This window comes from Buteo buteo, chromosome 16 (assembly GCF_964188355.1).
Source record: "Buteo buteo chromosome 16, bButBut1.hap1.1, whole genome shotgun sequence".
NCBI lineage: Eukaryota > Metazoa > Chordata > Aves > Accipitriformes > Accipitridae > Buteo > Buteo buteo.
Window position 1 is genome coordinate 2,339,615 of NC_134186.1, and position 14,403 is coordinate 2,354,017.

Consider the following 14,403-nt stretch of genomic DNA (forward strand, 5'->3'; position numbering starts at 1 on the left):
CACATAGTTGGCTGTCTCAGCAGTTTAGAGAAGAGGTGGTGCTGTGATTTCTGCCACAGGTTGGCTTGTCTGTGCAGAACACGGTAGCTTTGCTGGGATGATCGTGGGCCGAATTCGCATCTGTGCTGTTTGGTCTTCCCTGTGCGGCAGGTTTGCTGTCCAGGGGCAAGATCAAGTGCTGTTGTCTCCATAGGAAAGACATGAAACTATTGTTTAATTCCTAAGTTTGCGGTCCGACATGCTTATTTTTTAATTGGACAGGGGCAGGTGAAGCAAGTTACTCACTATGCTCTTATTTTTCCCTCTTAGCGTTTAGGCATAACGAGTGCCCTGACCCTGGCGTGCCTGTGAACGGAAAGCGATTTGGTGACAGCCTCCAGCTTGGCAGCTCGGTGTCCTTCCTTTGCGATGAGGGCTTCATTAGGACCCATGGCTCAGAAACCATCACCTGCATTTTGAAGGAAGGAAATGTGGTCTGGAACAATGCAGTACTCAGATGTGAAGGTAAATTTTATCGTCTTTCCTACTAGTTTGCTCGTGCACCCTGGAAGGAGGATGATCCCCTGGGGTTTGCAGCCTTTTGGGGGAAAAGGATAATAGTTTTGTCTATCAAGCTTTTGGTCAGATAACCCATAGTGAAGGTATACAGTGCTGGACATTAGTTCTAACCCTCAACTTCTCAGTTATGGCCAGGATTTTACATAGGTCTAGAGGGTGTTGTCTGCAGAGAAGAGTTTGCTTGGGAGGAAGTGCCAGTCCAATAATCTCTGAGCACTGAACTCAGTTTGGTTTCTAATTTTCTGTGAAATGAATGATGGGGATTATTTTTATTAGCTCAGTTCTTGTTACAACAGGTGTTTTTCTAATAACAATAATAAAAGGTTTTGATTTACTGATGACTAAAAGCTTCCCTGCTACTCTTGTCACGAAGGGAATTAAGGAACAGAGAATGGAAGATACATGGTGATATTTCTTCTGTCCTGATTTTTGATGCCTGTAAAACATTTAATACTTACATAAAAAAAGAAGCCAAAGGTACAGATCTTTACTGTGAAAAGTGAATTCATTGCTGCAAACTTTCGTACACACACATATACCCTTGGCGTGTCTCTGTCAGTGTGGTGCATCAGTCCCATCTAATGGACTCTGGCAGTCGGGAGCCAGAAATCTTGCTTTTACATCTCTTTGCGACAACAGCTATGATAGGCAACCTGGAAATGTGGGAGATGGATTGAATTAAAGGCTTTAATACAGATTTCAAAGCTTTTTCCTAGTCCTTTAAAGCTTCTACTATGGAGAAGAGATGTGAAGAAAGAGCTTATTAGAAGTGAAAAGTCTTCTTCTGCCCTCTGTTCTCAGGGAAGTGATGCCCTGCACTGGTATTTACAGCAATTTGAATAACAAGTACTGTGCTATTGAGAAATAGTACAGCAATATTGAGAAATAATTTCAGTAATTGGTCTTGCATTGTTCAAGTGGATGAACAGCAGAAATTGCACAGTCTAGTCCATTGTCTTTCAGATTAAAAGGAGGCGGTATCGGTTGTGTTCAATAACTTTTATATAATAAGAAGCGGGACTTTTTTATATTCCTGTATAATTTTTCTTTTGTAAGCAGCTGCCAATAAGATGTCTGTAGGTTTGATTCAGGGTTTCCATTACTTTCACAAGCATGAGTCTTTAAGTTTATGTATTTGTAAGCATAGAAGGGAAATGCTCATGAAATGATACACTTTTTTGTCTTTGAAAGCTTTGATAACCTTATGCCATTAACTTGTGCTTTTTTCTCTGTGATCGCAGTGGTGATTTCTTTGACTCACCCTTCAGTATGCACTCGGTTAAGTGTACATTTTAATTAGCCTTTTTAAACAAGGAGGAAGTATATAGATCTAAAGTACTGTTTAGCACTTGAAAAAATTAATGGGAAGGAAAGAGACCTAAAAAAAGAGTTGAAAGATGGATAGAAGTCCTGACAGGAAATTATGTAGCTTTGGGGCAGAAAGGAGCCTCTTGTTCAAAAATAATTGGTTCGGATCCAGTTGAGATCAATCGACTTTCATCTGGCATCCTTCAGATGAGCAGCGAAGGTTTTAGGCCCAGACTGGCGTCGGTATTTAAGGACATATCAAGTAGGACGTTGCGTAGCCCTTGCGCAAAACTCGCGCCGCAGCCGGCCCTGGCTGGATGCTTTGGCGGAGCGGGGACCCCTCCGTCCCCTCGGACTCGACCGGCAGCGAGGGGTCGTGGGACGACAGGCTTGGTCTGCCCCGGGGGAGCTCCCGGAGGCTGCGACGGTGACGTGGTCACGCGAGATGTGCGTGACCGGCACCAGGGACTTGGCTCAGCGGGACATGAAGAAACACCTGGTGAGGAATTCTGCGAAGCGCTGAGCAGGGGGAACGCAACCTCGCGGCAACAGACACGCTTTTCCATCCCGTTTGGGTTTTTTTTAGAGGACAATACGCTGCAGTTATCTAGGGCTATAGGATTTTGTACCTCTGGTCCATCAGATCCAGTGTCCTTTTTCCGGAAAAGATAATAATATGCCTTCAGCTTCTGCTGATGGCGCAAGGGACCACAGTGTGGAATAAATGCCATAGTCTTGTGATGTCCCTTGCGGGAGAAAAGACATGACTCAATTATGACAGATATGAATGATTTTCTGGCACCTGCAGCTACTGAAATGCAAACTGACCTTGCAGTTTTCTCTGGTTTTGTATCTAATAATTATTATTATACCCTGTCCCCTTAGAGCCACTGCACGCGGTCAGGCTACTGACTCCCACAGATACAGTAGCAGGCTGCTACAGCTTCAGTTTAAGCTAAAAAAGGCAGTTTCTTACCAGCTAGCATTGTTATTTCATCTGCTTCTGATTATTTTTAACACGTGAGAAACAGTAACGCGTGAAAGCTGTTGCACGACAGGACAATACCGCCTGGCAGGGAGGAGCACGTCCAGTTGTGCCGCAGCTTCTGTGATGCTCTTCACCTAAATCATGTTGTTTTTCTTGTTCCCAGCGCCATGCGGGGGCCACCTGACGTCGCCCAGCGGAACCATCCTGTCCCCCGGCTGGCCTGGCTTCTACAAGGACTCCCTGAGCTGCGCGTGGGTCATCGAGGCTCAGCCGGGCTACCCCATCAAGATCACGTTTGACAGGTACTCACCTTGGGCTCCTCAAAAGTTTCCTCATCGCGGTTGGTTTTGGTGGTTCCAGCAGTGTGGAGTTGTAGCCGCCCCCAGAGGAAAATGGAACGAACTAACTGCTCGCTGTTGTGTTTGGCAGCGAGGTTCTCTCCTTCTCTTTCTCTTTCTTTTTTTCTTTTTTTTTTTTTTTTTTTTTTTTAATTAACTCCTGACAAGACATTAAAATTCACCTAACGTTCAAGAAGAAAAGGTGGAAAATGGTGATTTTTCCCTTCTTGTTTTGACTAACTCCTGCTAACTTGCGGTGCTATTTTAGACGCACGTAGGACACGTTTTCGGAGGCTGAGCTCCCACGTGCTCAGCCTGCCGGGGAGAAGCAGCAGTGAGGATCTGGCCCTGACTCGGGAGTGCCGAGTCTCTTGACTTGCCCTGGATTTCACTGTTTGAGGAGGGCTGTGCGTTCTTGAACCTGAGTCCGTATGTCTGAGAGGTGATTGCTCATGTAGCGTAAGACACTTGTTGCTGCAAAGACTCTTCGGTGTCAGCAGATGAAGCAGGTGAAGGATCAGAAGGAAACCAGGCTTCGAAGGAGGGGGATGACGTGTTCCCAGTAAGATGCTCAGCCGGCCAAAAGCCAGGCAGTAGAAACAGACCCACGTATTGCCCCGTGGTCTGTGCTGCCTTCTAGTCATTAGACCACATTCAGGGCTGCAATGAAGAAAAATTAGCCATGCTGGTTTTTCACTGATGTATTCTCATGTCCCTTTCAGGTTTAAGACAGAGGTGAATTACGACACCCTGGAAGTGCGAGATGGCCGGTCCTATTCTTCCCCGTTGATAGGTGTCTATGACGGGACTCAGGTGCCCCAGTTCCTCATCAGCACCAGCAACTACCTCTACCTCCTCTTCACCACTGACAAAAGCCACTCCGACATAGGCTTTCAGATCCGATATGAAAGTAAGTGCAAGTTATTAATGTAATTATGCGCTCTCCGGCAGCACAATGGACTCAATCAGAGGCCCATTGGACTCGGTTCTCCCCTTTGCCAGGCAGTTAGTGCTATTACAGTGATTGGAGAATGGGAAGCTACTGCGAGTGAAGTAGTAGTAGCAGTTTCTGCTTTTTGACCATCTTGCTTGTTTATGGAGTTTTTTATTTTTATTTTAGCATCTGCAGGGTATTAGTGATTTTAGGAGGCAGAGTTGAGTTCCTCTGTCCATTTCATCCTTTTACTTTGGGGATAATTGGTAGGACTTTGAGTGAGCTCAGAGGAGGAGTTGAACATTCGCCCAGGCTAATCACTGCACCTTGCAGCAGGCTCTGCAGCCACTGAGTGGTCTGACACGGGTGGGTTTGTTTGCCACAGCTGTGAAGCTCCAGTCAGACCACTGCTTGGATCCGGGGATCCCGGTAAATGGCCAGCGCCACGGGAACGATTTCTACGTGGGAGCGCTGGTGACGTTCAGCTGCGATTCAGGCTACACCCTGAGTGACAACGAAGCCCTGGAGTGTGAGCCAAACTTCCAGTGGAGCCGGCCACTGCCCAGCTGTGAGGGTAAGGAGTGCAGAAGATAACATCTGCAGGAGATGGCAAACACTTAATTTGCAAATCTACTGCAAAAGCAAAGCGGCAATTGTGAAGTTCACAGTGATATCTGATCTGTGTATGTTGTTTGATTTTGATGGGTTGGGCTTTGCTTTGACATTCAGAAGAACTGATATTCTTCCAGCTGATGATGAGTTTTGAATTATTGAATTCTTTCTTCTTTTTTGCAGCTCTGTGTGGAGGTTACATTCGTGGTTCCAGTGGTACCATCTTATCCCCAGGCTTCCCTGATTTTTATCCCAATAACTTGAACTGCACGTGGACAATAGAAACATCACATGGAAAAGGTGAGAAGCCTTTAGCTTAGAGTCGCTTTAAGGATGGTCTGGAGGACTATCTATGTAACATTTTACAGATGGGAAAATGGAAGCATGTAGTAAATCATTTCCAGACATGGGACAGAACTTGGGCTCTCGGTTCCCAGCTCTGTCCTAGTTCTGCAGCTCCCATTTCCCCACTGGCTAGGAGTATTGCCAGTATAGAGGTAAAGTGCAGATCTATTTAGTCCAATCTCCCGTGTAGCACAGGCCAATCTTTTGTCTTGGAGGAAAATTTCAAGAGAATGCATCACTGATGATTAGAGAGCAAGTTTTACGTACAAGGGTGGGAGGTAATTTCTCCTGATCCATTCAGTATCTGCCTGGGGTAAGCACAAAGGGTATAAACCCTTTATGTAACTTTATGCACTCTTATATAACTGTCTCGTCCTACTGGATATCAGCACGACGGGAGCTATCATGAGCCAATTTTGCAAATACCATTTGTATTACAGCAAATAAACTTGTCAATGAACAGCACAGTGCATTAAGGGAACCATCACATGCTGTGAAAAGTATTCTGTTGAGTAGCAGCAATCCACTCTTCATTAATCCACTCTGCCTTGGATTCAGCTCTCCGATGAGACACTGCATTATCCTGTAGCTAAGCTAAGCACAACACAGCAAACTGATGCTCTTTCATATGAGAAAGTGCAACTCTGATGTCCTGTGTGCTTTTATGCCGACATCAGAAGAAAGTCTTCTGACCAAGCTAAGCACGGCTTGAAAAAACATGGAGTATTTTCAAATGGTAGGGATATGTCTCCATAAGTCTGGGGAGGGGGGGTTGTCCCTTGTCCTGTAAAAGATCCTGCTGTGGCTAATTCAGTAGTACAGGAACCAGCACATCCCTTACAGCAGTTCAGTGGGATGCAGTTTTGGATCACCCAAAGAATTCAGCCCTGGATCTGACCATCTTGAACTGGACCATGTTTGTCACACTAGGAGAAGATGGATATTGAGCTCTCTGGAAAGCTGGTCCTAGATTTAGCAGTCTGAAGCATATGAGCTTCTTCAGAAATTTTAGCCTTAGCTGCAGGTAATGAATGTTAGAAGATCAAACCGTGAGCTGCTCTGTAAATACAGCTACTCGTAGTGAAAAATTATAGGTCTCCAGGCCTTTGACAAGAGTTTCAGCTCTTCTTACCTATCAGGTTGTGCTGGAAAGGTGAGGAAAAGATTCGGAGAAAAGAAGTTGAGTGTTCTAAGAAGGAGACTTTTCTATACCAGTGAAAGGAGTCTGTTCATACTGTGTTTGGTTTTATGTTTTCATCCCACTGCTGGTATCCTTCCTTCAACGTTGTTCTCCAGGAGCTGGTTAGAAATGAGCTGCAGCACAGGGGGGGATCCCTCTCCTTGGGCAGGGCGCTGGGTTGCGGCTGCCGGCGGCAGTGCTTTGCTCCCAGGCGGAATCACCCTTCTTGTGCTTGTGGAGCTTTCTGGGCTAGGAGAGCTTCACCCGGGCAGCTGGTTGGATGCAGGAAATCTCCAAATCCAGTTAGAGGTTAGGGTGAGAGGAGAGGATAGATAGAGGACGTTGTACAGATATAATAAGCTGGTAGATAGCCAACTTACATGTCAGGAAAACCTCTCCTTTCTTGTCCCTGTAGTTCAGGCGAGTTGTTTATTTACCACTGCAGTGAAAGGAGGAGACGAACAAAGAAAGATGTACTTTTCTCTAACATTTTGTGGAAGATGTTGAAATGTATTTAGATGCTGGGCTGTGTTGGTGGGAGTGTGTGTACACATACATACATGTACGTACATACGCATCCTTTCTCTTGCAGCAGTCTTAGCGATCTGCTTTCCCAGCTGTCGCTGTGTTAAACTGCTGTGTAATGCATTGCAACAAGCTTCTCCCAGCTCTTTTCAGCATTCCTGCAACATTTCTTCTCATCCTTCAGTAGAGAGTAGTGGAACAGAGTGACCCTGAGTCAGAGCAGTAGCCACTGAAATGGAATGAATTTAGTCCTTGGAGAACAGAACAGGCTTTAAAAAAAGGCATAACTGGAACCCTGTTCTCAGCTAACTTCATTGGCAGTGCACTTGCAGTGCAGAGTCTTCTCTCTGTGCTTTGTCCTTGCCTTTGGTTCCGTGGTGTTGGAGACCACTGGGTGTATCCATGATCACTGGGTCAATTTGGTGCTTGCTAAACCCCGAAGCTCTAACAATTCTGCTGCAAGCAAGGGATGCATTTATTTACATGACTTAAGTGTTTGCCATTGTACCTGATTTTTCTTGTTCTAGTTTTATGTTTCCCACACCCACTTCTACTAATATTAGCCTCACTGCTTGGGTTTGCAGCACTGCTGCTGCCCAGGTCCGGGAAGACTTTCAGTTCCCATAAAAGAGAACAGAGTTCAGGGCTTGTGCCTCCCAGTCCATCAGACTATTCCCTGCCAAGCCAGTGACCGAGCAGGGATGATCTGCATCATAAAAGCCAGACTCCAGTTACTCACTCCCAGATCCTCGTGAACATCTCGCACGTGAGTCCCTTAATTGAAACAAGTTGGTTGTTATAACAGTTATTTTTATGTGACTGCAGACACTGATTTACTTTATGGACTCACGAGCTGTACAATTTGAGTTTAAAAGCAGCTTAATTTTAAAGGTATTTAAAAGCTTAAGGACAGACTATTATTTTTAATCTGAGAACTTCAAAGTGATTTCTTTTCCCTATAATTTGTTTTGTTGTTTCTTTTACAGAGAATGAAAAAAAACCAAAAACCCAACCCTGCATTTGCAGAGACATTTTGTGCTACAGTAAATTTCAGACCAGAGCAAAGGTTTAATCAGAGTCACAAATCCTTTAAAATGAGTTTATAATTGGCTCTTTTGGCTACAGTTCCACAGCCCTTAACTGGCTCTTGTGCCCTGTGATTGGAGTTGTTATCTTAAAAGACCTGGAGTCAGGGGCTGTCCTCCTGGTTCTGGGGACTGAATTATGCTTGTGTTTCTCTGGTGGTGTGTTGATTTTGGTTGAGAGATAGTATTTCTGTTCCTTAGATTGGGTTTTGTAAAACCAAGGGTATAAATTTACTGTCAGTTGATAAACAGGGAAAACTTAAGACATTTTGTATTCACTGCATCTCACCAAGTTTTCAGGCCAAAACAGGTCATATCTATTTTCAATTGACTATACTGCTGGTAAGAATAATAAACATTTGGAAACCGTTAGACATTTCCTACCTTTGTGGAGTTTTGCAGGGGGAACAGTGGAACTAAAAATTTTTTGCCAGGCTCCATATAATATTTACCTGGATGTAAGGAAGGAATTGTCAAAGTCGAGACCCATTTTGGTCATCGCTAAGCAGCGAGTCACACAAATACTGCCTGGGCCACTGAAGGTTAGTGAGGTGCAATGAGCTGCTGTGCAGGGATAAAGATGGGGAGGGAACAGGGCAGTTGAGATGACCCTGTGAGCGCTGCTTCTTCCCAGTCCAGTGATTTCTGTGGGAAAGGCTTTGTATTGGTTACCAGCCTCTCTGACCTTCATTTCTTGGAAGGGAACTGCTTGCATGTGACCAGTAAACCTTCAAAAAGAAATTGGATAGACTTAGGGATAAATGGAATATTCAGAGTTATAATTTGATTCTGACAAAAACCTGTTGGGATGGATATTAAATCTCATGCTCCAGAGCTTTAATCAGTCTCTAGGTTGGTCTCATCCTGATCTCCAGAAATTAATGGGGAATGGGGAGCAAGGAGAAGATTATTTCTCTGATCCTTATTTACAGATTTCCTGTGCTTGCTTTTGAAGCAGCTGATGCTGTACTTTGGCAGAGATGGGATGCAGAGCAAGACAGCCCTTGGGTCTCACCAGGCTGGCAGTCTCTGTGGTGTTAATCGTTGGCTTAAATGAAGTGACTTGGTCGTGCCGCTGGGCGCTCCTGATGCGTGCGAGGAGGTAGGGATCTAACCGTGACTAATGAAGACCAGGTTACAGCACTTGCGTTTGCATGGAGGAGTCTGTTTCTCTGCAAATAGCCCTGGCGAATTCAGCGGGGTTATGAGGAGTGTAAAGCCCAATTCAGCGTGAGCCGGGGCTTGGGAGCCTGCCTCTCGGTGCTCAGAAAGTGTGCTAAGATCTTTGGATGAAAGAAGCCATATAAATGCAAAGAGGCTTTTTTATTGCTAGGCATCGCTTTAGCTTGTTAACTTCGTGTGATGATAATGTGACAGGGTTTCTGATATAAGATGCTGCCTTGCTTTGCTCTCTGAAAGCTGCCATTTTTTGTTTTTCAGAGATAGAATTATTTTCCAGAGAATAAGTGTTTCTAATTGCGTTTGAATTCTAGCATGAAAAATCACCTAGCTGGAGGCTTTTGCAAAAGCCTGAAGTACTTACTATTTTGTGTCTGTAGGTGTGAAGGATACTTTAAGTAATCCATTACTCCTTTCTTGTTCATTTAGGAATGCAGCAAGGTCACAGCCTTCTCACTGAAATGTTTCAAGTTGTTGAAATTGAATTGGGAAGAAGAGACAAAATAGTTTTCCTCTGTTTGTCTGGTCTTTCTGTAGCTGGATCCGTTGTGGGGTTTATTTTTGTCAGTATAACGTGGATAAAAGTGTAGGATTCTCTTCACTTCTGAGATCTGTTCCGGCTGGCAAGACCCAGGCTAACCACCCTGACTCCGAGTGCGGTGCCCAAATCTGCAGGGGCTGCACACGCGCTTCCCTCCACGTGCCTCGGAGGGGACGGCAGGTCCTGGCCGTGGGTCACAACCAGGGAAGGGTGGGCGCCAGCCCCTTCCCAGCAGGACAGGGCTGGGCTGAGCCCTCGAGCAGGGTGCTGGGGTGCTGCCGGGAGGGAGCGTGGCTGCCTGACGTAGCCCTAACTTGGGAGATGCACCTGAACGGTGTAACGAGCCGTTTATGGCTGAGGAAACACGGGTCTGTCCACGCATGATCGCTCCTGTTGTCCTCCAACCTCCGGGCACCAGCATTCGGTCCCATCGTAGGAAGGTATAGGAAGTCCCTGCAGTTGTACTGCTGACACACTTTATCTTCTGGAAAAGCCTCTCTGACCTTGATACTTGGCTTAAGTCCTATTTTCCTAGGTATGAATTCCTTCTGGAACTTACTTGTTTTTGTTGTTTTCAAGTCCTCGCAACTACAGCTTTTGCTGCTCTTGCTATCTATCTAAAGGTCAACACTTTTAAAATAAAATACTCCGCTAAGCTGCCAGGCTCAGTCCTTTCTGCGGCTGATCCGTCCCTCGAGCGAGCCTGTGTTGTCTCTGTTCCTGCGTTACAAAGGCACAGGAATCGAAGATCTTAACTGCCTTTCTCTGTTCTGGGCCTTGTACCATACCCTTGTTTTACTTTTTTCATCTATTTCATTTCTAACATAAACGTGTCCATGGTTTTCCATGTGCTTTTCCTTCTCGGCTGGCCTGCTGTTACTGGGAAACAGGGAATCAATACTGGTGTCCTGGAGAGGAGAGGGGATTTGGCTCTGGGATGAAGGGGTGCCATGTGAACACTGTTGGCTGAAGCCATCTCTGTTTTTCCTTCCCTGCAGGTGTGTTCTTCACTTTTCATACCTTTCACTTGGAGAATGGCCATGACTACCTCCTGATCACCGAAAATACCAGCTTCGTTCAGCCACTGAAGCAACTGACGGGGTCTCGGCTCCCTGCCCCACTTAGTGCAGGGCTCTTTGGAAACTTCTCTGCTCAAATTCGCTTCATCTCAGACTTCTCCATGTCCTATGAGGGTTTCAACATCACCTTCTCAGGTAAGAACAGGGGTGGACAAAGTCTTCATTCTTCCCCTTTCCTTCCCACTTTTCTGCAAATCTGGGGAATAATTTTCTGTTGACGCAGTTACATGTGATTTGGGTCACTGATGGTCACTTCTCTTGTTACCCCAGTAAATTATTCTAGCATTAAACCACGGTATGTCCCAAGAAATATTCTCCTTGCAGTCCCCGCATCACCAGATGCAGAAATTTTGTCTGCCTTGAGCCCCAGTAGATGCCTGGATTTGAACCCACTGGAATGAAATCCCACTACAGATGTGTTTGTTGCTTTCTCCCTTCTCACCCGATCATCTTTTCTGCTCTGTTTATGGTCAGAGTTTCAGGTCAAGTTTTCTTAGGCTATGCTATCCCTGTTCCCTCCAGATGCCTGCCTTCTGTGTTTATCAGAGGAAAATCACTGCAGTAGGTACAGCATTTCCAACGTGGGAAGCTGGGACAGATGGGATCTTTTGGAAGGCAACATTGAGCAATCTGGACTTCTTGGATAAGGAGCAAGGCAGAGCGGGTCATTCCCGTTGTCCGTCTGGTCTCTCTTTTGTTTTTTTCCTTTGGTTCATTGCTCTGCTTGGATGCTCATCCAGTGACCCAGCCTCTGCAGCTGGCTTCAGCCTGTCCTAGATGTGACACATGCCTCGTATAGCCTAGGCCAGGTTTCCGTGAGCCCACTGGCATTGCTGGGGAACTGGAAACAGTATTTTCTCTTGCTGGACTAGCTCCGACTTGCTATAATAGCAGATGAAAGCAGACCTGCTGGTGCCCATAGGGCATCAAGGGATGCAGGATTTTGCTGACTTCAGCAACCCTTCTCGCCCCTGCTGGGCTGTTGAAGATCTGGTTGTGCGCGACAGCTTCTGCCCTAAGAACTTCCAGTAAGCCAGTTCGGTCCTGCGCTTCCTAAACCAAGCCACTTCTGATGCTGGCTTTGTGATTATACAAAATGCTGGTTTCTTCAAATGTAATTCTGGATTTTCGGAAGTTGTCAATGAAGAGTAGCGTGTGCGGGGTGCTCTTGGAGAGAGACTCAAAGAAAGGCACGTTTGCTTATGCAGAGCAGATCATCGCACTTGTAAATCGCCGTGCGTGGGTAATCTCTGGTTGAAGTGCCCAAGGTGTTTAACTGTGTCCTTTAACCTGAAGTCCTACAAATGACTGCCAAAGTGTGTGCCTGTGCACACGTTTCAGAAAATGTAATCTCTTCTGCCTGAGTGCCCCGACAAGCCGTTCCGTAAAACAATCAGTTAATGGACAAAAGCTTATTGTATTGGTGCTGTTGTCCTCTCTATCTCAGCATACCTTTTAGTCCGGAGGGCAACAGCTGCAAATTCGGCCTGCTGGTGTGGAAGAGAAATGACCATTTTTATTGGGGAGCTCGGTGCTGACGCGCTCACTGTCTTTGACAGACAGAGCTGTTGCCATAGATGCAGATAAAACCTGCTGCGCTGAGAGAACTGGTTTCTGATAACCGTTGTTCTGCCCTCTGAAGTCAGGGATTTGCATATGATACTCCGTGGAAACTAGTCAGAAAGTTTCCAATTAACTTTCATTTTGATGGAGGAAAAATGGCTTTTTGCCTTAAAAAAAATTTGCCTCAAATTATCTAATTATAAATAGTATTTTTAATGTGTTTGGGGACTTCTTTCTTTTGTTGGAAAATGAAAATGGGAGCCAGTTATATTTTTACCTTCCTTTAGATATATATGTACACCTTTTACTTCGCAGGTCTGTTATTTTTCAAAAAATAACCCTCAAAACGTTTTGTGGTCAAAGACATGCATTTGGCTCTTAGCCATAATGCTACATGACCTTTCATTTAGCAGCAGCTTAAATGTTCTCTTGCATTCCCCAAGCAAGATGCTGTGTTCATTCATTTTCAGGATTAGTAATGTAGAGGCAGCAGAAATCCCATCCGGATCAATTCATCTTCATTTGACTAAACCAGAGGGAGAATGACAAATTTCCATCGTGTTTCGTTACCACTGATGTCACTTTCTTGTTTGTCTGACAACAGTGACAAAAAAAAATGAGACCTGTTGTGTTTCGAGTTGGTTTAAATCAAGATCCTGGCGGCACCCTGGGGGCTGTGTATCGAGAGTGAAACCTGAGTTGATCTTCATGGCTCAAACATGGTCTTGCACGGATGCTTCCTTTGCAGAGCTTCACTCCAGCGGGATCAAAACTCGGAGCTTCCTCCTCATCCTCGTGTTCCAGGACTGGGGTGTCCTTAGCAGGGAGAATGGAGTTCCATAAAAGTCTGGTTTTTTTCCCCTGTAGAATATGATTTGGAGCCCTGCGACGAGCCGGAGGTCCCAGCCTACAGCATCAGAAAGGGCCTGCAATTCGGAGTGGGGGACGTCCTCACCTTTTCCTGCTTCCCTGGCTATCGGCTGGAGGGCGCATCCCGCATCACCTGCCTCGGGGGGAGACGGCGTGTGTGGAGTTCGCCTCTGCCAAGGTGTGTTGGTAGGTGGTCATGTGCTTTCATTTTGCTTGGTTGGTTACGCTGTGCTGGATTGGTTTGGTGGGCAGGGATGGGTGGCATCCCCCGGGATGGCATCTTTCAGCTCGCAGGGCGGTTGGTGCAGGGATGGCGGGGGAGAGGGAGCTGGAATGAGCTTTCAGCTCTGTGCGTGGGGACGGGAGGGACAGGCGGAAAGGCTGAATTCCTCCCTGGAGCTGGAGCACACCAGGCACGTAACAGACAGGGACACACACGTCAGTGGAAGCCCTATGTCTGTGCAGCCCGTCCTCAGTGCTGCAGTTGAGCCCCAGTGATTGTCCAAGTGAAGGAATCGCGAGCCGTGGGAGAGGCATCATCCCTTTCAGGATAGTTTCTGTAAAACAGCGTCGTTTTAAGACCATCCTCCCTTTGAATCAGAGTGCTGTAAAGCTTAATAGTCCAGACGTATGAAAGCTGCTTTTGGGTGGGTGATCTTAAGCAATGCAAATTCCACAACTGTACGGATGCGTCTGGGAAACCCCCTCTGGCTTTTACCTTTTCCTTACCCTCCAGAGGTTTCTTGCACCTTACACCTTTCACTTCCTCTCCTCCTAACTATTGCACGTCCTTTTTGCAAACCCTCCAGCCGTTATTTATACTAATAAATAAATCTAAGGATAGAGGAGAGGAAGAATTCATCTGCAACACTGAGCTAGCTTCTGGCTGTCGTCCCTGATGCGGATGGGCTACAGACACTCTTGTCTGGCGAGGTCTGCAGAGCACCCCCCTGCGCAGCCCCCAGTACCCTCCAAGCATAACGGTTAGCGTAAAAGAACAAAAGTAGCGACGTGCTACAGCGAGAAAGCAGAGAGGAAGAAGGATGCTTCAGGCCTTTGCAAAAAGATTTAATATATTTTTCTGTTGTACAGTTTAGTAAGTAGGCAACTGTTCAGTGCTGTGCTGCTGCCTGGCTCACCCAGAGCCATGAGGGATTTGTCCAAATCAGGCAGACCAGATCTCTTACCTGTTTTCACTCTGGCAAAGCCTGCTAGGTAGGTTTTCCTGATGTGTGTTAGTGACCTTTGAGGGCCATTGCAAAGAGAGCATCCCAGCAAGAGCCGGTCTCCTTTGTCAG

At 46.1% G+C, this 14,403-nt stretch overlaps 1 protein-coding gene across 1 annotated transcript in view; it reads left to right on the top strand.

Moving 5' to 3' along the window:
• The window catches only part of CSMD2 (CUB and Sushi multiple domains 2), a 306,984-nt gene that overhangs the window by 191,020 nt on the left and 101,561 nt on the right, over positions 1–14,403 (top strand). The window contains exons 15-21 of the mRNA XM_075047281.1: positions 310–504; positions 3,018–3,156; positions 3,915–4,102; positions 4,512–4,700; positions 4,922–5,038; positions 10,592–10,807; positions 13,103–13,291. Coding sequence (XP_074903382.1) covers positions 310–504; positions 3,018–3,156; positions 3,915–4,102; positions 4,512–4,700; positions 4,922–5,038; positions 10,592–10,807; positions 13,103–13,291 — 1,233 coding nt within the window. The remainder of the gene's footprint in view (positions 1–309; positions 505–3,017; positions 3,157–3,914; positions 4,103–4,511; positions 4,701–4,921; positions 5,039–10,591; positions 10,808–13,102; positions 13,292–14,403) is intronic.